The sequence below is a fragment of the Pristis pectinata genome, chromosome 6 (genome assembly GCF_009764475.1).
Source record: "Pristis pectinata isolate sPriPec2 chromosome 6, sPriPec2.1.pri, whole genome shotgun sequence".
Classification (NCBI taxonomy): domain Eukaryota; kingdom Metazoa; phylum Chordata; class Chondrichthyes; order Rhinopristiformes; family Pristidae; genus Pristis; species Pristis pectinata.
The window spans coordinates 23,488,100-23,515,434 of NC_067410.1; the positions used below are offsets into that span (position 1 = coordinate 23,488,100).

Here is a 27,335-nt window from a genome sequence, read left to right on the forward strand (position 1 = left end):
TACAAACCGCACCCAAGATTGCTTTATGTTTTGATTAAACACTTAGAGAACAAAATTTTAATAGTAAACTTATGCCTGCATGTTCTCCGATTTCAATTCCATTCCTAGGATCATTATGTAAAAAAATGAGCCTTAAGGAAATTTCTTGGAAAGATGATCAAGTTTTGAAGCTATGGGTATGATGTAAAAAAAAATCAAGTTCAAACAAATATCTAACACAAAGCACATTTTTTATTATTTAATTCCATACATTTGAATTACTTTATAGACAAAAGAACACAAAAATGGGTGCAGGAGTAAGTCACATGGCCCCTAAATCCTGTCACTTCAACTTCACTTTCCTGCTTTAACCTCATTGTCCATCAGTTTCCTTTAACAAAATCTCTAATTCAGTATTAAATGTGGTTAATGACTGAACATTCTCAACCTTCTGAGTAGACAATTCTAAAGATTCACAACCTCTTCATTCAGAGATTTCTCCTCATCAAAATGGCTGACATTCATCCCGAGACAAAGGCCTCCAAGATCTAGTCACCAGCAAGAGAAAACAGCTTGTTAATCACCTTCAGATCACCTTTCATTCTTCTAAACTTTAGTGAGTACAGGTTCATTCTACTTAATCGCTCTTCATAGCACATTCCAAGAATCAATCTACTGAATCTAAACTACTCCACTTCCAAAGGAAATCTATCCTCATTTAGTGAAAAGGCATGGTCTCATCAGAACTGTAACAAATTGCAACAAGATTTTCTTGGTCTTCCTTACTCCAAACCCCACTGCAATTAAGACCAACATACCATTTGCCTCTCATATGGTAAGCTGTCACAGGGTTCTGTATACAAACACATCTATATTCCATTATTTTAAAAACATATTTATATATTTTCCTATTAAAATCAATACAAGCATGTGAAGTGGATTCATCACAGAAAGGTAACGACACAGAAGTCCATGCCAGCTCTCTGCAAGAAAAATGCAGCTAGTTTAATTCTTCTGCACTTTTCCCAAGGCTCTGACTTTTTTTCTGTCAAGTTATGATCTAATTCCCTTTGGTCCATTTCCCTTGAAAGCCATCTTTGAATCTGCCTCCACCATCTTGTCAGAGAATGCTAAACACATACATCATAAAAATAATTCTCATGCCATCTTTGGTTCTTTTGCTAATCGCCTTAAATCTGTGTCCTCCGCTATTGACCTATTGCTATTGGCTTCCATTAATCCTTTTTACTGTTTACAAGAACTTTCCCACCCAAGGCTAAATTGATTGTCCTGTAGAAACTGGGTTTATCCTTGCTCCCTTTTTATTTTGAACAAGGATACAGCAAACCAACAATGGGTTATTTAAATCACAAAGGATACATTTTTGCAATCATGTAAATTAAATCTGTTAGTCAAATCTTGGGGTTCCTATTGCAAATAAAAGTTCTTGCATGCAGGTCACACATACCTTAACAATAGAGTTGCTGTTCAGTTTGCTTTCTATTTAGTATATTGAAATTTTCTGGATTTATTCAGGAACTTCATAAAGACTTTAATTAAAATGAATCGAGCAAATTACCATGAATACCGTTACAATTTCTTCTAATTTTTCTGGTACTCGATGTGAAATTAATCATTTTCAATCTGACCAAAAATGTGAGTCTCTCCTGGGTTTCAGGATGAAATTTTATCCTTTGCTTTATTAGCTCCCTCTAGTGGTACAGAAGGTGAAATGATGGCAGGACATCAAAATGTGGAAAACATTTTACAACCGTGTAAGAAGGAAAAACAACAAAAGTACACACAGGTCACTTCAGGCATTGGCTATCTTCACTGCAGAAGGCACAAAAGACGTACCAGAAAATTGGAGAATCAAGGGCCAAATGAGAGTAAGAAGGCTGAAATACTTAATATTGCAAGAGAGTGAACACTGGAGAAGTTAAAAGAACTATAGGCTGACAAATCCCCAGAACCAGATAAGACTCCACACTAGGCTTCTTAAAGAGTTGGCTGCAGAGTAGATGCACAAGTGGTGATCTCCCGAAATCCCTTGGATTGTGAAGCAGTCTCAATAGGTTGGAAGACTGTAACATCATTAGTTTAAAAGAGAGTGGGAATATAGGAAATGACACATCAGTTAGCTTATGTCTGTTGTCAGCATTTTGCTGAAATACATCATTAAGGTGGTTTTAGGACAGGGAAATTTTGATGTCACATTTAATAAAAGTTTCTTTTGAGGATGTAATTACAGTAGATATGATGGAACACATTGATCTGTGTCTGGATTTTCAAAAAACATCACAAGTGGGAGACACAAGCGACTGCAGATGCTGGAAATCTGGAGCAACAAACAAAGTGGTGGAGGAACTTAGTGGGTCAGGCAGCATCTATAGAGGGAAGTGAACAGTTGATGTTTCAGGTCGAAACCCTTTGTCATTCTCGACCCAAAACGTCAACTGTCCATTTCACTCCATAGATGCTGCCTGACCCACTGAGTTCATAAGGTAAGTAGTTGACGATTGGGGGTAATATATTTCCGTGGATAAATGTTAGGCTAAAGAAGAGAAACTGATAGGAGAAACAGTCTACTTCAGGTAGGTAGACTGTCATTAATAGGGTGCCACATGAATTAGTACTGTCTTCAACTACTTATAAATTATATTAAAGACTTGGATGAAAAGAATTAATGCATCCACATACTGTATACTAGTGATACAGAGAAAGTTGGGAAAGTGAGCTATAAAGACACTGCAACGATTCCATAGTGGAATGCTGAAAGGTTAAACAAGTGGGCCAGAAGGCGACTTATGGAGTATAATGTGAAAACGTGAGTGTATTCATTTTGCAGGAAAATTAGTAAAATATTTATTTTTAAATGGTGAGAAACTAATTAAAGTTTGTGTACAGAGAGTACTGGCTGTGTCAGTGCACTAAACACAGAATTTTTTTGGCAGATAGTAAGTTTAGATCCAAGCACAAGATCACGCCTAAACTTGAGCAGAAGGTGGGCAGATAGTGAGAATAGAGAGGTAGAGAGAATTGGCTGGGGACAAAAAGAGAGAACAATACTGTATTAATTTATATTAAATGTGGTCTGCTGGATAAGTACCCGTTCCTGCACCTAAATTTAATAACGCACTTGTTGTTCTGTAACCAACAAAATCTTTTCAACATGCTTTTGCATGAAGACATAATTATAGTTCTGGTGAATTGACTTCAAAACAAAACTGAGTGGACCCACTACAACTGCAATATTAATGCTTTAACCTCTGCTGAAACAAGTTGCAAAACTCTCAGTAAAAATAAAAGTGGATCAGAGGTGAAACACAAAACAAGCCACAACTGTTATCGTGGTAATTCACAGGAAGGAATTCCCTCACTTGCCAAAGCCAAATTAAAAGGCCAATGAAACAAGCAAACAGTGATCAACTCTTCTACACAGTAACATTAGACAAAAATAATCTGTAAATTGTTTCGCAGAAGCCTTTCATGGCTAAAATTTAAGTTATTTGAGGTAGTAAAACTTTATTTATAATTAAGACAAAATATTTGCACATTAACTGCTCATTATTAACATATTCAGATTTGGATAAACTCTACTCTTCCATTTCTAAAATAATGTACATATATCAACAGACTCAAATGATTTTGCAACTGTAGCAATTTTATCCCAACAGATTGCCGACAAACAGGTTAATTGAAAAAAAAGCAATCATGATATATTTCCGTGCTTTCTGAAAAGTCAGCTGTGGGTAATTATTTTAATTAATTTGTAATTTTAGTTTGTAAGGTTCATCGTGAATAGGATAGTTCACCATACAAATGGCGCTCTCTCTCGTAGCATACGCACTCCAAACCGCTGCCACTCTCGCTGGTGTATCCAGAGCTCTTGGGTTGTGTCTAGACAAGCCAGAACAGCCCCACCTTTCCATGCTATTAGCCGTGGATCCATGTCCTAATTACCAAGTGAAACAACATGTCAGTATCAGCTAATTCATGATTAATAAAATGCCATTAAAAGCTACAATGTTTTGCTTCTTTTCTCAGTCTTCTAGAAACATAGAACAGTACAGCACAGGGACAGGCCATTCAGACCATGATGTCTGTGCCGACCATGATGCCACTTTAAACTAATTCCATCTGCTTGCACATAGTCTATATCCCTCCATCCCCAACTGTTCACGTGTCTGTCTAAATGCCTCTTAAATGTTATAATCATATCTGCTTCCACCACTTCCCTGGCAGCACATTCCAGACACCTACCGCTCTCTGTGTACAAAACTTTCCTCACAAATCTCCTTTAAACATATCCTCTCTTGCCTTAAATCTATGTGCTTGAGTATTTGACATTTCCACCCTGGGAAAATGACTCTTATCTCATAATTTTACATACTATCAGGCTGCCCCTCAACCTCCAACACTCCAGAGAAAGCAATACAAATATGTCCAACCTCTCCTTATGGCTAATACTCTCTAATTCAGGAATAGAAACTTCTACTGGATCTTTAAAGTTCTGGTGAATGACAAAGAAAATATAACCAACAGAATGAGCAGAAATATACATTGCTCCACAGTTCTATTCAGGATATTCAACTGAATTCCTAAACATCTATATTTCTTTCATAAAACTTATACAGTGACTACTTTTACTTCTATCAGTAAAACTAATCTTTCCTGTATGTATCCGTTAAAATGAAATAGGTTTCTGCCTGAAGCAAACAGATTTTTCACCCAGGCAGTCATTTTTCAAGTGTTAGCTTAAACAGCAACTGGATTTAGGGCATGGGAAAAGGTTGGGAAGTGGATATTGACAGAAAGAGAGAGGGAACGTGAGAGTGAGAAAAAGAGAGAGGCACAAAATGGCAGAAGAGATTGAAATGAGGGACTTAGGTGGAAAAGGAGTTTTAAAAAAAAGCTAAAGGTGAGAAATGAATTTCCTCCAATTTGTAATAAGCCTTTACCGTGGAGTTAAAATGACCCCCATATGTAAAAAAAAAATTATAGATTGATCCTGTTGGACTATAACTGAACTAACCATTGAAGCCTCTGACACTGTAGGTTAAACAATGTAGCTTTTTGTAGAGACTCTAAGGAGTCTACAAAGGGATACAGATAGGTTAATGGTGTGGGCAAAGAGATTGCAGAGGGATCCGAGTGCATAATTTGCAAAAGGCTAGTGTAAGGTAATTAGGAATGTTATCATTTGTTGCTACAGGAAATGAATAAAAAAATTGGCAGGTTATGCTTCAGGTATATAGTGCATTGGTAAGATCACATCTGGAGTACTAAGTACAGTATTGGTTTCCTTATTTAAGGAATGACGTTAATGTGTTGGAAGCCGTTCAGGAAAGGTTTATCAGACTAACGCCTGGAATAGATAGGTTGCCTTATGAGAAAAAGTTGGACAGCCTATGCTTGAACCTGCTGCAGTTTAGAACAGTAAGAGGGGAGCGGATGAAACATACAAGATTCATTGACAAGATGCAGGGGGAGAGGATGTCTCTTCTTGCGTAAGAATCTGGTACTAGGGGTCACTGTTTACAAACTAAAGGGTTACTGTTGCACTCATTCAAGACAGAGAGGAGGCAATTATTTTTCCTCTCAAAGGGTTGTGAGTTTTGGAACTCTCCTCAACAGGGGAATGGAAACCATTTCTTTTAATATAAGTAAATCAGAGGCTAATATATTCCTGTAAGCAAGTGGTTAAAGGTTAATCAGTAATTGGTTCATTATTGTCACATGTACCAAGGTACAGTGAAAAACACTGTTTTGCATGCCATCCATACAGATCATTTCACCACATCAGTACATCGAGGTATACAAGGGAAAAGCAGTAACAGAATGCAGAATATAGTGTTACAGTTACAGAGAAAGTGCAGTGCAGGCAGACAACAATGTGCAAGGCCATGACAAGGGAGATTGTGAGGTCAAGAGTCCAGATTTACCCCAAATGAATAGGAATGTGGAGTGGAGGTTACAATCAGATCAGCCATGGTCTCATTAATTGTTGGAACAAGTTCAAGGGGCTGAGCAGCCTACACTAGTCCCTACATTTATATACTTTGGTGGCCATCTGAAGGGTCAGCAATCTAGATCAGAATGATATTAAAAGTGACCTTTTAACATCACTACAGTAAAACTCTGATAATGCAGCACCCTTGGACTTTGGTGGTGCCAGACAAACATTTTCTAAATTATTGGATGTTACTACTATTACTCCAATGAAAGATATTTCATTTTTTTATATACAGTAATGTAATAAATGTTCCAGTGAACCCAGTCAGTTTAAAAGGAGCAGGAAACAGAGCCCTAATGAGTTTAAAGGGAGAGCCAGAAAGAGAAGCTGGTGAGCTTCAGCTTGCTCAAACGTAAAACACTTCAGAAATGGGCTTGCACTGCAGACCCTGGCTCACACATCCATCCCGTGGCTCCTGGACCTGCACTCCCAGTAATATATGGCCAGCCTCTAGATCCACAGACAGTGGGTCTGTGGATAATAAGGACGAAGCATACAAGATGCTGAACCATCAGGATTTCTGAACAGTCAGATACAGGATTATCAGAGCTATTACTGTGTATGGTATTTCAGTCCATAGGAAAGGATTATATATTTCTCACCTTGGGTCTTGTGATGACTTCAACATTCTCCACAATTCTTCGAAACGATGGTGGCATCTTATTCAAAATTCTGTGTTGCAAAAACTCCTGAGCCCCATGAAACATTAGACCACCGCCAACCACCAAAATAGAACTGTACATTTTCTTTTTTGTTTCATCAGAACCTGAAAAGTGTACACATTTTCTTGTTTCACACTGTATCAGATGAATTATTGAAATAATCTCAAACTCAAAAATATACAAAAGAATTTCATTTTGTGTGAAATTAATCCATTAAAAGTTACAGGCCAAATTTAATCCAGAATTTAGATCACCGTATTTCTCAGGAGGAATTTCAATTATGTTATTAAACATTCATGAAAATAACAGCACTCCATAAATCTGCCATGTCAGGCAGAAACCAGAGTTCTTCTGCTCAATAATACAGTTTGGTTTAAGACAAATGCAAGATATCAATATAATTCACCACACATCCATTTAAACCTACAGACTTACTTTTAAACAAGCTTACAAATCATTTGTGAATTACTTAAATGATTCCTTGCTCAAGCACAGAATCAAAGTCCCCATAGCAAAGGGTGGCCATTTTTCCCAGTGAGCTGGTGCTGGCTTTTTCAAAAGAAATTCTACACTCTCACAACATCAAGTATATCACCTGAACTGAAGTTTCCCATTCCAAACATTAGGCTAGTGAACGTTGTGCAAACTCTATGACTTAAGTGTCCTTTTTATATATGGGACGCCCAAAACTGTCCAGTTCTTATTACTGCTTTATTCCTATATTCTGTGGCCCTACTCATAAGACTCAAAATGTTATTATCTTTTACTTTAACCATGTTCAATCTTCCTGTAATAGAAATATCCATCAAAATCATTTCTAAATTAACCTCCATCATTTATTTTTAGGAAATTACACTACATTTCATGATTATTCTTACCGCAGCAATCAATACTATGCAATATTGATTTATCAAGGCCCAATGCCTTTCCTTCAAATTGCGACACAGTTGTTTTCCTTGCCATCAGAGCTGCTGGTAGATCCTCCGAATCATTCGCTGCCAATAAGCAATCGTGCTGAGAAGCTCCAAGTTCCAGTTCATGAGGATGACTTTTCTCTGCACTGTCAGAATTCGGTGCACCTGATTCTGCTTCAAATCCTGCGTACTTGGCTAGTGCTTTTCTCTCAGCAATAGCTTTAGCAGCCTAGACAATTCCAGCAGGAACAAATTAACTGGCAATAACTATAATACATGCAATTATTTCAAAGAAATTACAAGTGCAGGGTCATTATAATCAGCCAGCTCATTTACATTATTTTGCAGTAACAATTAGTTTCTGTTCTATTTTGCTGGATATGCAGCACTGTAAGTAGATATTCCTGTTATCTATTGCCAAGTGCATAATTCTCACCTGTTCCTGTTTACTCTGGGTTGCTACTAAATAATGTTCATCGTGCGGATCTTCCGAATCACCGGGAGATCTGTGTTGCAAGGTCGTTATCTTCTGTCCCACTATTCCAAAAGTAGCAGGATAAAACAAGGCCATCGGTGCCTACCAAGTGGATGTATGCAAATAGTAAATTAACTGCGATTCACTGTTCAAAGTATTTCATCTTATTTAGTTCTGAATATGCATGGTGAATGAAAGCTTACAGGCCAATAACCACAAAGGTTAATCAAAATGAATGGGGTAGGAAATCATCTTCAGTTGCATCTGTTAAATACATGTACTTTGGCTCTGAAATTTGGTTCCATTGACTTCAATGGATCAAAATTTCAGAAGGGAATTTCCAACTTATATGACACATCTAATACACGGATTTAGAAAGAAATCTAAATAGTTTTACGCCATTATGTTCTTAGACAAGCCAAAATAAAACAATTTCAAAGCAGTCCTATTTTAAATTCAGAAATAGATTATTGTGGAAATAATAGTCACTCAATAAAAAATATGGTCCTGCAGTCAGAACACACTAATGAAAGGAAAACAAGGACATACATCTAGAGTGTAAAATTGAGTGGTGTAATTTTACTCCAGAGCACAGGTTGAATTTTAAATTCTTCTTTACAAAAAGACTCAATTTCTTCAGCATTTATAAATGCTCAAGTTACTAAGATTTGGTTACCTGTAGCTTTTCATCTCCTAGCTTCAACTGGTATAACAAAGCTGGAGAATCTGGGTGACGGATCTTGAATTCGTGATCTTGAATTCCAGAGATATCCTGTTTAGTGAAATAGAACAGAACAAAGGAAAATGCTACTCCCCCAGCAATAATATTTAGATCATTAGTCAGTGGCGCAGCAATCATGCTGCTGCCTCACAGCTCCAGCGTATTTGATTCTGATCTCTAGTGCTGAGTGTGTAGTTTTCAGACGCTTCATGTGACAGTGTAGATTTCCTCCAGTTGCTCCAGTTTCCTCCCATTCACCCCCACCCCCCTCTCCTCAAGGTGTGCTGATAGGTTAACTGGCTGCTATAAAATCATCCCTACTGTAGGTATGTGGTACAGAAAGTATCAAAGGTCAGTGGATGAGCAAGTGAGAAAAAAGGGTTACAAGGAAATAAGAGAGGCGAAAGGGTACTGCCGAGAACCGGCATGGACCAAATGGGCTGAATGGCCTCCTCCCGTATTGTAATAAGTAAGTTTACTGACAGGATCATAATACTTAAAAGCTTATCCTAAAACAATGATCAAATCTTGAATACTGGGTGTGGTGAATGTGAAAATGCATCGGAGAAACTTCTAATTTAACCTGTTTACTGATGTAATCCCTGACGCAGGCAAATTTTTAATATATTTATGAAGATGAATACTAGGATTTTAAGATACTTTTCTACAGACAGCTCAAATCATGGTGAAAGGAGTCTCTTAAAAAACTCAGGATATTATAAAGAAATTTCCCATGACAAATCTGTGAACCTTGATGAGTACAGTTTTCTTCTGTAGCTATTTTAGGAGAACAGAATAGTCCACCCAAGAGGATATTTTCCCGGGTTTCTGTGCAAATACATTGGATGATGTGGATTAAGTGAATAATTAACAAACGGAGTGGTCAGAGCTAAGTAGAAGTCTTTGATTTTTTTTCTCCATTTCAATTAGTGAAGGAAATTTATAGAGCTCCTGAAGCTTGCACAGTCACATTCTGCAAACCTGATTTTCCAATGTACCCCACACCCACTTGATTCAACACTGCCCCAGTGCAACCCTAAGAAAAATTTTCACACACCCGGCACTGTCATCTTAGAAAATTTACAACACAGGAGGCCATTTGGCAAATCACAATTAAAAAAGAGCCATTTTGCCCACTCTCATCTTCCTGCTCTTGGTCTGCAGCTATACATATTGCAGCTCTTCAAGTCCTTATTCAAGTACCTTTAAAATGTGATGTCTTCCACAACCACCACTTCAGGCAGTGAGTTCCAGATCCCTATCACACTCTGGATGATATAATATTTCCTCATCTTCACTTTAACCCTTAACCAATTTAAATGTATGTCTCCTGCTTTTTAGCTCCTCTGATAATAGAAGCAAGTCCTTCCTCTACTCTCACAATACTCTCTCTAATCTCCCATCAGCCTTCTCTTTCTAAAGAAAACAATCCTAACTTATCCTTTCTTTATTTTCCAGTCTCGGCTTTCTACCTTTTCCACAATGATGAGAACTCAAGTTGCAGTCTAACTACTGCTGTATGTAGTTTTAGCATATTTTCCCTGTTCTGATAATCTATACTGGCTAATAAAGGGAAGTAATTCATCTGCCTTTTTAACTACTGTATTGATCTGTTCTGCTACTATGGATCTGTGGGCATATAATGTCCACATACAAATATATGTGGGCAACATATCACATTTAGAATAATGTGTGCAGTTTCAGTTGCCACAGTATAGAAAGGACATGATTGGAGAGGGTGCAGAGAAAATTCACCAGATGTCACGTGGGAAGGAGTGTCTCAGTTATGAGGAGAGACTGGATAAGCTGGGCTTGGTTTACTTGAAGTGGAGAAAGGGGGAAGGGGGCACCTCAAAAGAGGTATACATAATTGAGCAATACAGATAAGGTAGACAGTATTAAATGTTTCCCCATAGCATTCATGTCTATAACCAGACAGCATAGGTTTAAGGTATGGAGTAAGTAAGCTGTACGAGGTTTGGAGGGGGTACAAGGAAGAAGAGATTTGGTTGGAGTTTGGAAGGCACTGTCTGAAAGGGTAGTGGAAGCAGAGACGTTCACAACACTTAGTAAGTATCTGGATGAGCACCTGAACTGCCACAAGGCATAGAAGACTATTGACTAAGTGCTGGTAAATGTGCTGCTAAGTACTTGATGGTCATCATGGACATGGTGGGCCAAAGGGGTTGTTTCTGTGCTGTATGACTATATATATTGTAAGGTCCTGCTCTTCCTCTACACCCCTCAAAGTTCTCCCAGTCATTTTTTTATTCCTTCTCCTTGTCGCACTTCCCCAAATGCAAAGCTTCACAATTGGATTAAATTCCATTTCCCACCTTTCTGACCAATTGATCTGACCTTCTATCTCCTGCAGTAGTTAACTACAGAGCCAGTCTGTGCGTCACTTGTAAAACTCTTCACCAAAGACTAAGTACTGAGTCCTGTAGAGTCCCACTTGTACCAGCTTTCCAGTCACAGAAACACTTTATCCTTCGATTCCTGCCACAAAGCCAATATTGCATCAAACCTGCCACTTTCATTTGACCCCATAGGTTTTTACTTTTTGATTAGCCTAAAATGCAACTTTTCCTGCACTATTCCCATAGCCCCTGAGCCCCTTCATATCCAAAAATCTATCAATGTCTGTTTTGAATGAACTCAATGCCTCCATAGCCCTCTGGTATATAGAATTCCACAGATTCACTAGGCTCCACATGAAGAATCTTCTCCTCATCTCAGTCCTAAATGGCCAACCCATTATTCTCAGACTGTGATCTCCGGCCCTAGACTCCTCATCCAGGAGAAATATCCTCTCTGTATCCAGCCTATTGAGCCTTGCAAGAATTATACAAGTTTCAATGAGATCACCTCTCATTCCTCTAAACTCCAGAAAATATAGACCTAGTTTACTATTATTTCCTCATATGTAAATCCCTAGAAGAACTTAGTAAATCTTTACTCCCCTTTTGTTCAAACTCCATGTTCTATGCTGTTTTTTTGGGCAAGTTGACTAAATCTGTACACAATACTCTAGATTTGGTCTCATCAAAGCCCTATATTTTTACTTGTGAAAACTAAATCTTCACAAAATAAAGGCGTACACACCATTTGCTTTCCTAACCACTTGCTGCTCCTGCACTTCCGCTTTCAATGCCTAGGTCCCATGGAATATCAACATTACCCAATCTCTCATCACTTAAAAATGTTTTTCTGTTTTGTGCACGCAAGTGAATAACCACATTATATTGCATCTGCCATGTCCTCACCCACTTACTCAGTTTGTCTCTACTTCCTTGAAGCCTCTTTGCATCTTTCTCCCTACACACAATCCCACCTAGTTGAGAATCATCAGCAAATTTGAAAATAGGACATTTGGCCCCCTCAGTCAAATCATTGATATAGTTCATTAATAGCTGGGGTCCCAGCACCAATCCCTGTGGCATTCATTACTCAAAGACTGCCAACTCGAGAAAGATCCATTTATTTCCACTCTTTGTCCAATAAATAATTCTCATTTACGTCACTACATTACTCCCAACTCCATGGCTTCTACCCTTGCTTACAAACCTACTTAAGGAAAGCCTTCTGAAAATCCAAATATGCTACTATTGGATCCCCCTTATATGTTCGACTGGTTATGTCCTCAAAGAACTACAGTAGATTATTCAAATACTATTTTTCTTACATGAATCAATGCTGACTGTGCTCAGGCATATTATTTTTTTGAAGGTGTTCTGTTACATCCTTCATTACAGATTCCAGCATTTTCCTTACTAACAGGTCAATAGTTCTCTGTTTTCCTGCTCCCTGCATTCTAAAATAGTGGTGTCACATTTGTAACAGTCCAACCCAGAGAAATAATTTCAGAATCTATAGAATTCCACAAGATGAAAAACAGATCACTCACCATCTCTCTCAAAATTCTGAGATGCAAATCATTAGTTTTTAGTCTCATCAACATCTCTACTACTATCTTTGTACTAAAACTCTTTTCCTCATTCTCTTTGGATCCTTCATTCTCTTTGGATCCTTCATTCTCTGGTATTTCTGATAGCTTTTCTGTGATTTCTTCCATGAAGACAGACACAATGTAGCCATTTAATTCCATTTCCTTATGCCCCAGTATATATTCTGCTGTCTCTCTCTGAAAGGGTCCCACATTTATTCTATGTTTTCCTCTATACGTACCTACAGGAGTTCTTATGGTGCATTTTTATGTTTTTTTTCCAATCTCTACTCCTATTTTCCCTGTCCACAATTATGCTAAATCTAACCAAATTAAGATTTCTACCACATAAATGCTCTCCTACTTATAGTCCCATCTCTCACCTAGCTCCATTCCTGAAAACTAAATCAAAAATTGCACCTCCCTCCTACCACCACCACCCCCTTTCTTATCGGGCTTGCTCCATACCAGCTAAACGTGTAGGAATACTTTATCTTTTACCTGGACTGCATATTGAAACCCTCCTTTTTATTGACCTAGTATTTTTGCACTAATCAGAAATTTGATTACAAATTTACTCTTCTATGTTTCTGGGACTGTTTGGAGGTCCATTGTACATACGATTGACTTTTTTTTCTTTAATTCAATCCAAATAGCCTTAATTGATTATTCCTCTAATGAATCATGCCTTCTCATCAATGTCATAGAGTCACATAGCACAGAAATGGGCCCTTTGGCCCAACTGGTCCATGCTGACCAAGATTCCCAACCAAGCGAGTCCCATTTGCCCGTGTTTGGCTCATATCCCTCTAAACCTTTCATATCCATGTACCTGTCCAAGTACCTTTTTACTAAATGCGATGTGTCAATGTGATTGTTTCCTTAACCAATTTTGCCATTTCATCTGGAACAACAAGCTTGCAGTTCTGTGCCTCTTTAAACAAGTGAGTGCTTAAAAATCATATTTCCACGCATCTATATGCACCTTCAGTTCATCTGCCTTATTTATTATAATCCTTGCATTAAAGACAGCCAGATTATTTTTATGCTTATTTTCCAACTTTTATTTGCTCTGCTTCTGAGTTCTCACTAATTTTCTGCCTTCACTTCCAGCTTTGCTTTCCTCCCCTTTCATTCTACACTCAGTTTCCCATCAATAAAAAAAAATCAAAAAAAGGATTTTCCGACAAAGATTCATCGACCTGAAGCATTAACTCTATTTCTCTTTCCACACATACTGCCTGACATTTTTTGTTTTTGTCTCAGCTTCATAGCCAAGCCAGTTTAAAACCTCCCCAATAGCATTAGCAAATTTTTCCATAAAGATGTTAGACCTGGCCCTATTGTGGCACAGTTTGGTCTGTATAACTCCCATCTTTCCTAACACAGGTCTCAATGTCTCAAGAATCTAAAGGCCTCCCTCCTATACCATTTCTCCAGCCATTTATTCATCTACACCATCCTATTTTATAACTCCATGGCACATAGAACTGGGAATAATATAGAACTTATTACCTTCAAAGTCCTGGTTCTGAATCTTTCCCAGTTTCTTAAAATCTGCCTGCAGTACCTCGTCCCTTTATCTAACTTTGTTGCCGCACTGATATGGACCACAACATTCTGCAGCCACTCTGTGATATCGTGGATCCCAACACTAGGCAGGCAATACATGAACGACTGCGGAAATGCCTGTCTGCTCTCCCATCAATAGAATCCCCTATAGTTATTGCTTGCTGGGCCTTTCGCCTCTTTTCATTTCTTTGCTGTTTTTCTTTTATTATGTGTGCTTTGGCAACATGTTCATGGAAAAAGATTGTATCAACTCTGGATCTAGCATATAGAACTCAGACGTATAAAAGGAGTTTGAGGTCCCATTGAAAATTAGCAAAATGAAGAAACGATTGCACTTTTCTCAATCCATGGAATTGCAATGAGAAAATTAAATGTGATTCATTTCAAGAAGCAAAATTTAAATATCAACTTTGAGCCTTTCCCCAAATTGTAATAATTTGTTAAAGTTTTAAGAATCATTTTAATCAAAGTTACAAAACCTAAAATTAAAGTTTTCCAGACTAAAAAACTGAAAGCATGTTTGACCTGGTCTAGATGGCAAAATGTCTCTTTAAGCTGTTGAAGAAGAAGGGAGTCCATTCGATTGAAAACTTGACATTCTCGGTATGGAAAACCAGATCGCTGCATAAGCCAGAAGTAACATCTGGTCACATCAGATCCTCCATATGCTAAGCGAAGTCTGTTGGGCACAGGTAAATCAGTTTAGTCAACATGCACATCAACTTTTATCCACATTTGTTGTAGTATAACGTTAAAATAAGAATCTAAGCATAATTTAAAAACTCATGTACACCAACACATGCCTCAAAATAGAGTTCATCCTGCCATTCAATCCAACATTAGCAGCCGTATCTTCAGTCATCTTAGTAATATGCTCTGGAATTCCCTTCTAAAACCTTCCACATCCCTCCCCAAGACCCCCTTTAAAATCTATCTCCAGAACCAGAATTTTGCACTTTCTTCTGCCTCCATGCTTTATATCCGTATGGCCGATGAATATCCGTATATTCATCAGACATACAGATATAAAGCACCCTAGAGGATATGCTAAAGGTATCATTCAGTAAAAATTATATAAACCCACCCAATGAAAATAAGTTGAAGGAAAGCCATGAACACATGTCTATGGGGACAATCGTGTACAAGTGTAAAACAAGTGTGCTCTTTTGCACAGGTCTTGTTCACTTTTGTTCATTGTCTGTATCATCACCCTTCAAGGCAAGCTCAGAATAATCTAGTTCAAAGAAATTCCTCTCGTACAGAGCTAAGAGACATTCAAACATGTAATTTCAAACTTAAATTAAGTGTTCTTCTATGAACAGATCACAACAATCAAGTCAATGGTCCAACACTACGATGGCCTTTCAGGTTTTTTTACATTTTCTATTGCAGTTTTTTGAATAAGATTTCATTTGGAAAACTGCAGCAAAATGGGACCATTTACACTGTATCCATTGACACAATTATGACTAAGCTGCAAGCTTCAGCAGTGCTGTTGTCAGAAGAATTTTAGGAGCACAAGTCATGATCAAAAACAGTAAGTCAGACGTCAACCCCATTAAACTGTATGGGGTGATTGGTTTAGAAAGTGGCATACATTAATCATGGTATACACTTCAGATTAATAGGGGTTGAGTTGAATTGAGTTGCACTCCAAATGAGGGAGACCTAACAGATGTGGGCTGCAGAAATTTCCTTTCTATAGTTAATGTGTGATTTTAAAAAAACTGAAGTTGAAACATTTACGAGTGTCTTTTTCTTCAGGTATAAAACACAGGTTATTCCACCAGTTATACAGATAGATCCCAAGAAATGGCACATCCTGACCTAGTATTTCGATGCGAAACTCCATCTTCTACACAACACACACTGGTCTTCTGTTCCCCTACATCCACCACACAGGCACTACTTAACCCACTTCCAAAAGTAGCACAGATTGATTCCTGATGGACAATAACACCTGGAAAATATTATAAAAAGGCATAGAATAACATGAATTGTATATAATCAAAATTATTTTAAAAGAAGAATTCTGCTGATTCTTGTTTACTGAACATTAATTATCTCACTTAAAAATGAGCAGGGATTAAAATACAAAAATATTTCAAACAGAAAAATTAACCGTAAAAATTAAGAACAATCAATATACGATAAAACATAAAATACATGAACAGAAATTAAAGGAAAAAAAAATTCAATTTTCTGATTCTAAGGGTCATACGTGAAACCTTTACTTTCCTGCAGAAACAATATATTTTGTTAAATGTTTTGACACAGATCCTCATTAAGCTTAAGTATCCTTACCTGAGAATCCTATATTGTTCAACAGTAGGTTCACCAATTCTTTAACATGCTGTCTATTGTAGATATCTGGGATTAGCAGGATACACCTGTAATACTTGTACATTCAATACAAAAGAATTAAATAAATCCCATAACTTTCAAATAATTTTGTTCAAAAAAAAAGGAAAATAGCTTTAGATTGTATAAATGTTTCTGTTATGTGTTAAAAACTGTTGAATGAATCAGCACATTCTGTTTCAAAATGATTTGCAAACTCCAACATTAAGTTCTGTCTATGGCAATTTAAAGTTAGAAATCTCAAGACAATACTTTGACTTCAAATGGTCTTCGTGGACGATGAGATACATTTTAGATTGACACTTTGGTTGGTAAATTGCAATGCATATGCAAATATTGTTTTCGCTTTTGCCCACTCACGTGACTTTCCAGTTATAAATACTGATGCTAAAGCTCTGTCCATGCTGGATTAATGACTGTCATTGAATCTTCGGTCAGCATGGAGTAAAAGTAATATACTATTGACATAATTTACTGCATAGGTGCATAAAAAATTACTAATAACCAACATCTTTTTCCAAGGGGAGAAATGTCAAGTACTGGAGGCCATGCATTTAAGATGAGAGGGGGAAAAGTTTAAAGGAAATATGCAGGGCAAGTTTTTTTCTTACACAGAGAATGGCTGGTGCCTGGAATAGGTTGCCGGGGGAGTGGCGGAACAGTACAATAGTGGCATTTAAGAGGCTGTTAGGCAGACACATGGATGTGCAGGGAATGAATGGATATGGATCACGTACAGGCAGAAGAGAATTAGTTTAACTCTGCATTGTGTTTGCTGCAGACATCGTGCGCCAAAGGCCCTGTTACTGTGCTGCAGTGCTCTATGTTCTAACCGTTGATTTAATAAAATTTGGCATCTACAATTTTTCTAAAATCAAGTATGACTGCAAATATCTCATGCAAGATAAATTGTATGATAGTTTTGCCTCCAAAGAAGCTTGATAAATTTTGTGTAATTTCTATCACTTTTTTACTCTCAAATACGGGTGAACCCCACATTATGGGGAGGGGGTTGCGTCCCTAGAAATGGTCTGTGTTGCAATTTACTTTAATGCAAAGCCATGTTATCTGCGCATGCGTAAAGAAATGCGGGTGGAAAAAATAAATTTCCTGTTGATTTATTTGCTTTTCTTTTCACATAAGTTCCATGAGAGCAAATTTTATTCTGTATCTCAAATTTTTGGGTGGTCATTTATGAATTCTGTAAGGGCAAACTTCTGTAACATGAACACCCTTAACAAAGGGGTTATCTGTACAGGAATGGGTTCATGGATTAATCTGTTAATGCATACCATAAACTGCATTAAATATCAGTCTTGAACCCCCAGCTAGAATGTGAGCATTCATTGAATAATACTGCACGAGTTGAAAAAAAAATCAATCATGCAGTGGTCCCTGGCAAATTCATAATTGAAATATTATATGACATTTAAGATACATCATAAAAGACACGTATCCCTCGGATAGCCAGCAGAAATATCAATTATGTGCCCATGAACTCTTGCAACAAAAAAATGTTTGTTAGGAATGGATGGAGAATTACAAAGAGCAAACATGCACTTTCATGTTTTCAGGATGTCTCAAAATGCTTAACATTTTGAAGAGATTTTTGAATGCAGTCATTAAAGTTTTGTAAGTAAAATGGGGTAACAGGTATTCACATAGTAAGATCTTGATATAAAGTAGCCTTGACAAAGGAAATAAATTTTTAAATTCTATGCATTATATTCCTGCACACTCACTTAGGACCACATGATGTAACTTGTATCTAGGCTAGATAAAGGCACCAATTTCCAGTTACTGTAGATGGGGTCCTGTGTACTTCCCCAACCTTTAGTCACTGGTGAAACTTCAGAGCTGCCCATTCTGAAAAGGGACAAGTGTCCAAAGGTACAACACTAAGATCCTTATTCAGAAGCTTGAATATTTGTAGTACTAAATGGAAGATCTCCTTCAAGAGATTGGCTTATGTCTTTTTTACATGTCTTACTAAGTTCACATGTTACAGCATTAAATGCTGGCATTGCAGGGTGAATGATTAACTATCTTAATTCTATTGAAAAGCAAATGGCAGCAAATTAACCATTTTATTGTGGAGCTACACACTTACTCAAATAGGCATGATCATATGTTAAAGAAAGGTGAAATGGGTACGATCACATACATGCAATCCCTGCGTTACGGTGGGTTTGCAACCCTAGAAAACAGTCCGTATTGTAATTTTCCATAACGCAAAACTGTGTCATCTCCACACTGGTCAAGAAAAGCATTAGGATACATAGGTCCCTGGGGCTGGACCCAATATACCCCAGGTTACTATGGGAAGCGAGGGAAGAGATTACTGGGGAGTTGACAATGATCTTTGCATCCTCCCTGGCCACAGGAGTGGTACCAGAGGACTGGAGGACGGCAAGTGCTGTTGCCTTGTTCAAGAAAAGTAATAGGGATAATCCAGGGAATTATAAACCACTGAGTCTTATGTCAGTGGCGGAGGAACAGAGGAACCTCGGGGACCAAGTCCACAGATGCCTCAAAGCTGCTGCGCAAGTTGGTAGGGTGGTTAAGAAGGTGTATGGTGTGCTGGCCTTCATTAGTTGGAGGATTGAGTTCAAGAGCTGCGAGGTAATGTTGTAGTTCTATTAAACTCTGGTTAGACCACACTTAGAGTATTGTGTTCAGTTCTGGTCACCTCATTATAGGAAGGATGTGGAAGCTTTAGAGAGGGTGCAGAGGAGATTTACCAGGATGCTTCCTGGATTAGAGAACATGTCTTATAAGGAAAGATTAAGCGAGCTAGGGCTTTTCTCTTTGGAGCGACGCAGGATAAGAGGCAACTTGATAGAGGTGTATAAGATTATGAGGGGCATAGATAGAGTGGAAAGCCAGCACCTTTTCCCCAGGGCAATAATAGCCAATACCAGAGGACATCAGTTCAAGATCAGAGGAAGAAAGTTTAGGGAGATGTCAGAGGTAGGTTTTTATACACAGAGAGTAGTGGGTGCCTGAAATGCACCGCCGGGGGTGGTGGTAGAGGCTGATACAATAGGAAAATTTAAAAGACTCTTAGATTGGCACATAGATGTAAGAAAAATGAAGAGTTTTGTGCTGTGTAGGAGGGAAGGGTTATGTGCTGTGTAGGAGGGAAGGGTTCGATTGATCAAGGAGTAGCTGTTCATATAGGTCAGCACAACATCGTGGGCCAAAGGGCCCATACTGCGCTGTACTGTTCTATGTTCTAAAAGCAAGTTGGAAAGGAGAATTGTGTTTATTTATTTACCTTTTTCACATAAATTCAATGAGAGCAAATTTTATTCTGCATCTTAAATTTTTGGATGGTGATTTGTGAATTCTGTAGGAGGGGAATTTCCATTACTCAAACAGTCATAAACAGGCAGTTGGCTGTACTAAGAAAGTGGTTTTGCTGCAATTTTTATTAAGCAAAAGCCCAAGTTTTTGTAAATTGCTAATAAGCTCCAAAATGATAGAACCTAAGACAATAAACGTTCAAGAAATATAGATTAGATTATATTAAAGGGGAGATGTGAAAATGCAGTTTATAGAAGGAGGAAGTAGAGATCAAAGTTTTTGGCAGTTTAATTTAAATTTATCTTATACATTGTTAACGTTATGTTAATCTCTGCCCCAAGATCACAACTACTATGTCCCTGGACCTACTAGGAATCTAATGATTGAAAGTGGTATAATAATTAACAAAAGAACAGTTCATAACAAAAAGTATGGAACAAGTTCTGCAATGAATAAAGTCATACTGTTGTTCCATTGAAGTTTTTATTTGATGTGACAATTTCTGGTAAATGTTTTTCAGGAATTAGTTGTACAACAGAAATAATTAGAGAGAAAAAATGTGATGGAAGTGCATAGTTTACATTTTTTTAAATTAAAGTTAGAAATGAATTTTGTAATATTCTCATTGTCAATCATGTGGTCGTTAATTGAAATGTTCTATTATGGAATAAATATTAACACAGTAGTTTTACCATTTGAATCAAGGAAGTTAAGTCACTAACCTTTAAATCCTTACGTGGAATTTCTAGGAATTTCTGAATAGCATATGTCCATATAGTCTCCAGATCAGCCAATACTGCAGTGAGAGAACCTCCAGGTCCCGCATGAATGTTAAATTGACCTCTGCGAATTGGCCAATGTACATTGTAGCAGTCTGTTGGATTTACATACAATGCCTATTAGAAGAAACTTGAGTGTTAATATTTTATAACATGTTTAACCTTTTTACTATGAAATAAATCTGCCACCGTATATTATCAAGTAACATAAAATCTAGGCACATCAAATTCAAGTAAAGTTGACAAAGAATGAAAGGGAGGCTAGCATGATGGATTAAAAGTGGCAAATTAGCACTAATGATTTGAATAGGCCTTCTCACCTCTGAGAAACCATTACTGGTATTGCCCAATAATTATTTATTTACCCTAGTGAAGGAAAGTTATGGACAAAGTTAAACAAAGTCAATATTACAGATTCACAATGGGCTAGTTAAACAAAAAAGAGTTAATGCCAAGATCAGCACAGGCTTATGAAGTTTGTGGATTTGGTGTTGCTTTGAAATGACTAATTTAACAAACACAAATCATATATTAGTGTAGGCAAAGAAAGGTTGGAAATGAAATGTGTTAGCCTATCAACACGGAAGCCCAGAGTCTTCCTATTGGCTCAGTAGATGTAAAGCAGCTGATAGTTAGCCCCACAAAAGAACATTTACTTCAATGTATTGAGAAAGAAAATATGAATAAAGGAAAGAACTTACTTTAACAAAATAGCATTTGTGACATTAGGATGCCCCAAAGTATTTTACATTACACATGACAAGGTTAGGAAGGTGAATACATGCTCTGTTTCAGTGCTATTGCTTGATGGATAAATGTGGACAAAGACACCAGGGATAATTCTCCTTCTCCTCTCCAAGGAATGACACATCAACAAAAGATTTATTTACCAAATAAAGCAAAGTATTACCTCTTCTCCTACAAGAAATTCAGGCTGATGTGATGTGTTTGTCCATTTGACCCCAGAATTAGCATCCAAAACTGCTGGTCTCATCTGTTTGTTATATGCCCTCACCTGAAAAGAACATAACATGTTAAATATGTGTTATCCACCGTTCAGAAAGCTCTCACATTCATTCATGTGAACCGAAAACATACCTGCCCTCCCACGCGCTGTTGTTTTTCCTAAACCCTTTTTAAAATTCAAGCAAATGCCCAGTTGGCACAAAATTTATAAGATTAAACACTATGGAAAATGTCAAATTATCACTAAAAGCTCATTTGAAATGCCAGTCATTCTTTATCATACCCAAGTAATACCATTAAGGAATACAGGTATTAATCCCATTTCTTAAAAACGCATGTCCCTCTTTCCTCAAGTTCAAAATGATTATATAAGTGAAATCTTGACTCCAGTGAAGTGTAATTCTGTACCTGATCTGGTGGAGCTGGTATTCGTCTTGCACCATTTGACATCTTTTTGGACCATATTGCTTGATCCACCATTTTAAGGCCATTCAGTCTTTGCTCATTACTTTCTGGTTTCTTTAAAAAAAACAATTTATTTATGGATTATCTTGATCAGTACTTTCTGATTTAAAAAAAACATTTATTTATGGATTATTTAATTTTAAACTTAACTTTGCATCAGCAATTAAGTTAATTATAAAGTAAAAAAAAAATTTCTTTAGTGAAAATGAAATTAGTCTTTTCACATAAAGATTGGCCTGATATATGCATTACGCCAAATCTGGCCTCCATCATTCCCAGCCATGCCTTCAACTCCAAAATAAAACAGGGAACTACCAAAAATAATAATACAACTGAGCAGAGTCAACTCAAGCTCCCACACAGGTTGATAACAAGGTTAAAGCACATTAAATTAGAGGAAATATACTGAAATTAATTGACTATTGGTTAACAGGAGATAAAGAGAAAGAATAAAATAATCATTCTTAGGTCAGCAGGCTTGAGCAGTGGGTACAAAAGGATTGGTGTTTTTTTCACAATTTATCTCAATGATTTGGCTGAGCAGATCAAAAGTAACACTTCCAAGTTGCTGGTATCACAAAACTTAGAGGGAATGAGAATAGTGGTGTGAATGCAAAGAGGCTCAAAGGGAATGTAGACAAGCTAAGTGAGTGGGCAACAATGTGGCAGATAGAGTAAAATGTGGAAAAGTGTGAGGTCATCCATTTCAGTACCAAATCCTGAGTACTTTCAAATGGCAAGAGTTGGGAAATGTTGATGTTTCAAAGAGCTGGATTTCCTTGAGCAGGCAATTATAAAGCCAAATGGTTTGTTAGCCTTACTGCATGAGGATTTGAATATAAGAATGAAGGTGTCTTACTACAATCACATAGGACTTTCCTGAAAAAGGATAGACTTGCCACAGAGGGAGTGCTGCGAAGATTTACTAGACTAGCTCCTTGTATGGTGGGTGTGTCACATGAGGATAGGCCCCTACTCTCTAGAATTTAGAAAAACTGAAAGTTGACCTCTCTGATAAAAACAAAATTCTTAGTGGGCTTAACAGGGTAGATAGGTAGAAGATCCACTCTCAAAACAAAGGATTGAAATAAGGAGAAACTTCTTCACTTGGAGGGTCGTAAATCTTTGGAATTTTCTACCCCAGAGGCTGTAAAGGATAAGTTACTAATTGGTTACAAACAGATATCAATAAATTCCTGGATATTCAAGAAATCAAGGGAAATGGAGATAGGGCAGGAAAATGACGGAGAAGTCAGCCATGATATTGTTGAATAGCGGAGCAGACTTGAGGGACCAAATAATTTACTCTTGCTCCAATTTCTTATCCTCTAATCATCCTCTTTTTATCCAAGTCTCTAAGCATGTTTCATATTCAATCTTTAGCTTATGCTTTTCAAAACTTCTTCCGTAACCAAGAGTAATATTTTGTTTGATAATACTTTTGTGAAGTGCCTTGGCATATCTCATTCTGCTGAAGACACTGTATAAATGCAGTTGCTGTTGTTGCTCCTGAGTTTTATCCTAAGTTCTACAGTCCAAATAGCAGGAGATTAAAAGACTGAACCCCCATCATTATATAAAAAAAGGACGAAACACAAAATACTTACATTAAGACCATCCCTTTGAAGCCATGGGTCCTCATATCGAGGCTGTCCTTGTTGTTTATGTCTTCGGGCGATGACATGAGGTATACCAACGGGGAGTGTATCAGCCGCTCGGCCAATCCTCAGAGTAGATGAACCAGGGTGAATAACCACAATGAAGTTGCTCTGGATTGGCTTCAAAGCATTAAAAATTTCAGCTCAAAATCCATAATAAGATCATGTACAAGATAATTCATATGAAAAATAAACATAAAAGTTCAACCTTCCAGTACCCTAAACTTAGCAGGTTAATTATTCTAAGAATTTACTAACCCAAAGGTAAAGATTTTTCCCACAGATTTTTGGTTCCCTTTTTAGAAATTTACTTTCTGATTCTACTTTCCTGACTTAGATAAGCTAAACAGAAAGTGATTAATTATACCTTAACTCAAACTTAAAGTATTTTTTGTGATTTCAAAACTCATCCCATACAACTTGGTATTTTCCTTCCATTTCCAGGATGTGGTGTCCCTGGCAAGATCAGCATTTAATGGCCATCCCTAACTTCCTTTCAACCACTGCAGTCCCTGTGTTCCCATGGTGCTTTTTTTTGGGATATCAAAGACTTTAATCCAATCACTATAAAGGAACAGCAATGTGTTTTCAAGTTAGGATGTGAGCTGCTGAGAAGGAATCTGTAGATGGACCCATGCTCATATGCTTGCTTCTCTTATCCTTCAAGATCACTGAGCTGATGGGTTTTGGAGATGCTGTTGAACTAGCCTTAAAATTTGCAACATACTTTAAAGATAGCACATGATACTCAGTGGTGCATAAAATAAATGTTCAGAGCTCCAATCAGGTGAAAAATTTCCTCTTGGGTAGTGTGGAGCTTGTTGAGTGTTGTTAGAGCCACATGTAACTGGATGATAGGAGGGTATTTTCACACATCAGGAAGAGCGTGAGTCTCTGTAGGATACCCAGCCTCCTGTTGCAAGCGACAGTATACCAGTTAAGTTGAGTTTCTGGTCAACGGCGACCCTTGGGATGCCGGTACGGAAGACTTGGTGATGGCAATGTCGTAAGACTCATGTGTCTTTGTACTCCACCCTCCATGTAAAGACCAACATTCCATCTGCATTTTTAATTCTTTGCTGTACTGAGATACTAGCTTGATCCCTCTCACACAAGGACATCTTCTAACTTTATCTAAATAAATCTCACTTCTATTCTTTTTACTAAGTTGGATATCCTCAAATTTCCCCACTTTATACTCCATCTGTCATCTGTCTGCCCATTTACTTAACCCATTTATATCTTCTTTAAGATTACACACTGTATGCCCTTCACACATCCTACTTTACTATCTATATTTATCTCATCAGCAAACCTGAATACATTGCACTTGGTTCCTTCTTAGCTCAGATTGAAAATAGCTCAAGTCCCAGTATTAATCCCTGAGCCACCCTAATAAGTTACACTTATCAAACTGATAATGAATATTTTATCTGTACTCTTTGCTGTGCATTTGTTAACTTAATCCTCTATCCATGCTAAATATCATCCGTAACCCATTGTTCGTATCTCATGGAGTAAATTTATATGTGGCATCTTATCAAGGACCATTTGGAAGTCCAGACTGCTGTTTGCCACTCATCAGCCTATGTGGTCCAGGTTGTTGCCGAAAGACCTGAACTGCTCCATTATTTGAGAAGCGACAACTGGAAAAAAATAATTATCCAACGTTAAGCAATTATTCCTCTTTCTCAGCTTGTAATCATGTGAAGCTCAGCTGAAAGTGCTTGGAACTAGGACATTGCCCCGAGAAATAACTTCAGCAATGTTCTGAGGCTGAGGTGAATCTCCAACAATCACAATCATCTTCCTTGTGCTGGACAGTGCTTCTTCTCTACTTTCTGTCTCACTCGTGAGCAAATTTTTCTAAAGTTTCCTTTAATAAGTGCCCAGAAGTAGCATGGTCTGTTTACAATTCCACTATTCAGCTACTCTCACTAATGAAGCTGGCAATTCTGACCCACAGAAGGAAGCAAACACCTGGGATTGGCACAGAGAAGCCAACCAATGAAAAAGCTCAACTGCCTCCTCCTCACGTTTGTTACCACAACATAGCCAAATCTCTTGCTACTACCTTGGAGCGAGGAAAGGATTAAAAATGACTAAAGGCTTAAATGGACCAAAAGGGGCAACTTTGGAAGCGAGGGAAAGGAGGATGAGGCAGGAGAGGGAAGCATGGAAATGGAGCAAAAGTTGCAGGTTGAGTCAGGGTAGGTTAAGGGGCCTAGAAAGCTAAGGTGGAGGGTGTCTCGGGGTCAGTCAGGGCGTCGAAGGCTAAGGGCCTGCTGTCTAGGGGTGAGAGCGGTTGAAGGCCAGGGTAGGTAAGGCTCAGTGTGGCTGAGGACCAGGTTTGCCACATTTACACTCACCTCGAGTACAGACTCTGGGATGGCGGCGGGAACGATAGGCCGCTTCACCCCGCGTTGCTCCTTTTCCTTTTCCTTCTCTTTTTCTTTGCCGTTGTCCGGTTCCACCTGCGTCATTTTTCGCGACCAGGCCCGGCAGCAGGGTCAACGCCTGGGCACCGGCCACCGGCTCTCTCCGAAATGTTGGGACCGTATTCGGTGAGTGCGCCTACCGCGCCGGGTGTTTCCTGTCTCCGTCCGTCCTACAGCTCCTGTGTCCGTGTTGCTTCCTGTCAGTGTGTGTGTCTCAGGCGCAGCTTATTCTGTGTATGTCCCTGGGCATATTTTGTGGTGATAGTTCCTCTCTTTCGCCGTGCAGAGCCTGTGCTGCTGCTTGTGTCTGTGTCACTGGGTTTGTCAACTCCAAGTCCCAGTGCAGAAGATGACGAGAAGCAGCACTGCCTCAATGGGTCAAACTGTAACTGTGGACATTGTGCGAAATGATATTTAATAAAGTGAAAGGGATAAAAAGTAAAATAGGATTTGCCAGTTATCTTTGAGACAATGCAGAGATGTTGTTGCTTGCTCTGTGTCTACAATACTGTGTAAACTTTGTGAAAGATGTAATAACAGAACACTTTGTAAAGAATAATAGGATTGAGCAGAGCCAAATGGATTTAAGAGAAAGGAAAATCATGCTTGAATAATTTGTTGTGGTATTTGAGGATACAACTAGTCATATAAGGTGGAACTAGTAGAAGTTGTGTATTTGGACTTTTGAAAGGCATTTCACAGACTGGTTAGCAAAATCAGAGCACATGGAATCAGGGGTAATACAGTATATTGACATTGATAGAGAATTGATTGTCAGAGGAAAACAAAGAGTGAGAATAAATGGATTGTTCTCACTTTAGCAGGCTAAAACTAGTGGGGTACTGGAGGGATTTATACTTGGACCATTATTATTCACAATCCATCTAAGGCTGAGGGGCTTAAATATGATATTTCAAGTTTGTGAATGATACCAGATTGGATGGAAGTATGGAAGAGGATATATAAAAATATCAAGGAAATATGGACAAACTGAGTGAGTGGATGAGAATGCAACAGATGGAATACATTGTGGAAATCGTGAGGTTGTTCACTTTGGTGTGATGATGCACGTTTTCT

The 27,335-nt window shown here is 38.0% G+C and overlaps 1 protein-coding gene across 1 annotated transcript; it reads right to left on the reverse strand.

Moving 5' to 3' along the window:
* Positions 1-213: 213 nt before the first annotated feature.
* actr8 (actin related protein 8) lies at positions 214-26,469 on the reverse strand. The gene is made up of 13 exons (XM_052017842.1): positions 26,190-26,469; positions 23,770-23,940; positions 22,106-22,216; positions 21,642-21,746; positions 20,675-20,848; positions 16,590-16,683; positions 16,113-16,245; positions 14,811-14,964; positions 8,723-8,818; positions 8,008-8,148; positions 7,536-7,800; positions 6,598-6,761; positions 214-3,934 (listed from the first exon to the last, which is right to left on the reverse strand). The coding sequence occupies exons 1-13, from the start codon at positions 26,301-26,303 to the stop codon at positions 3,791-3,793; spliced, it is 1,866 nt and encodes a 621-aa protein (XP_051873802.1). The 5' UTR covers positions 26,304-26,469; the 3' UTR covers positions 214-3,790.
* Between the last annotated feature and the right edge of the window lie 866 nt (positions 26,470-27,335).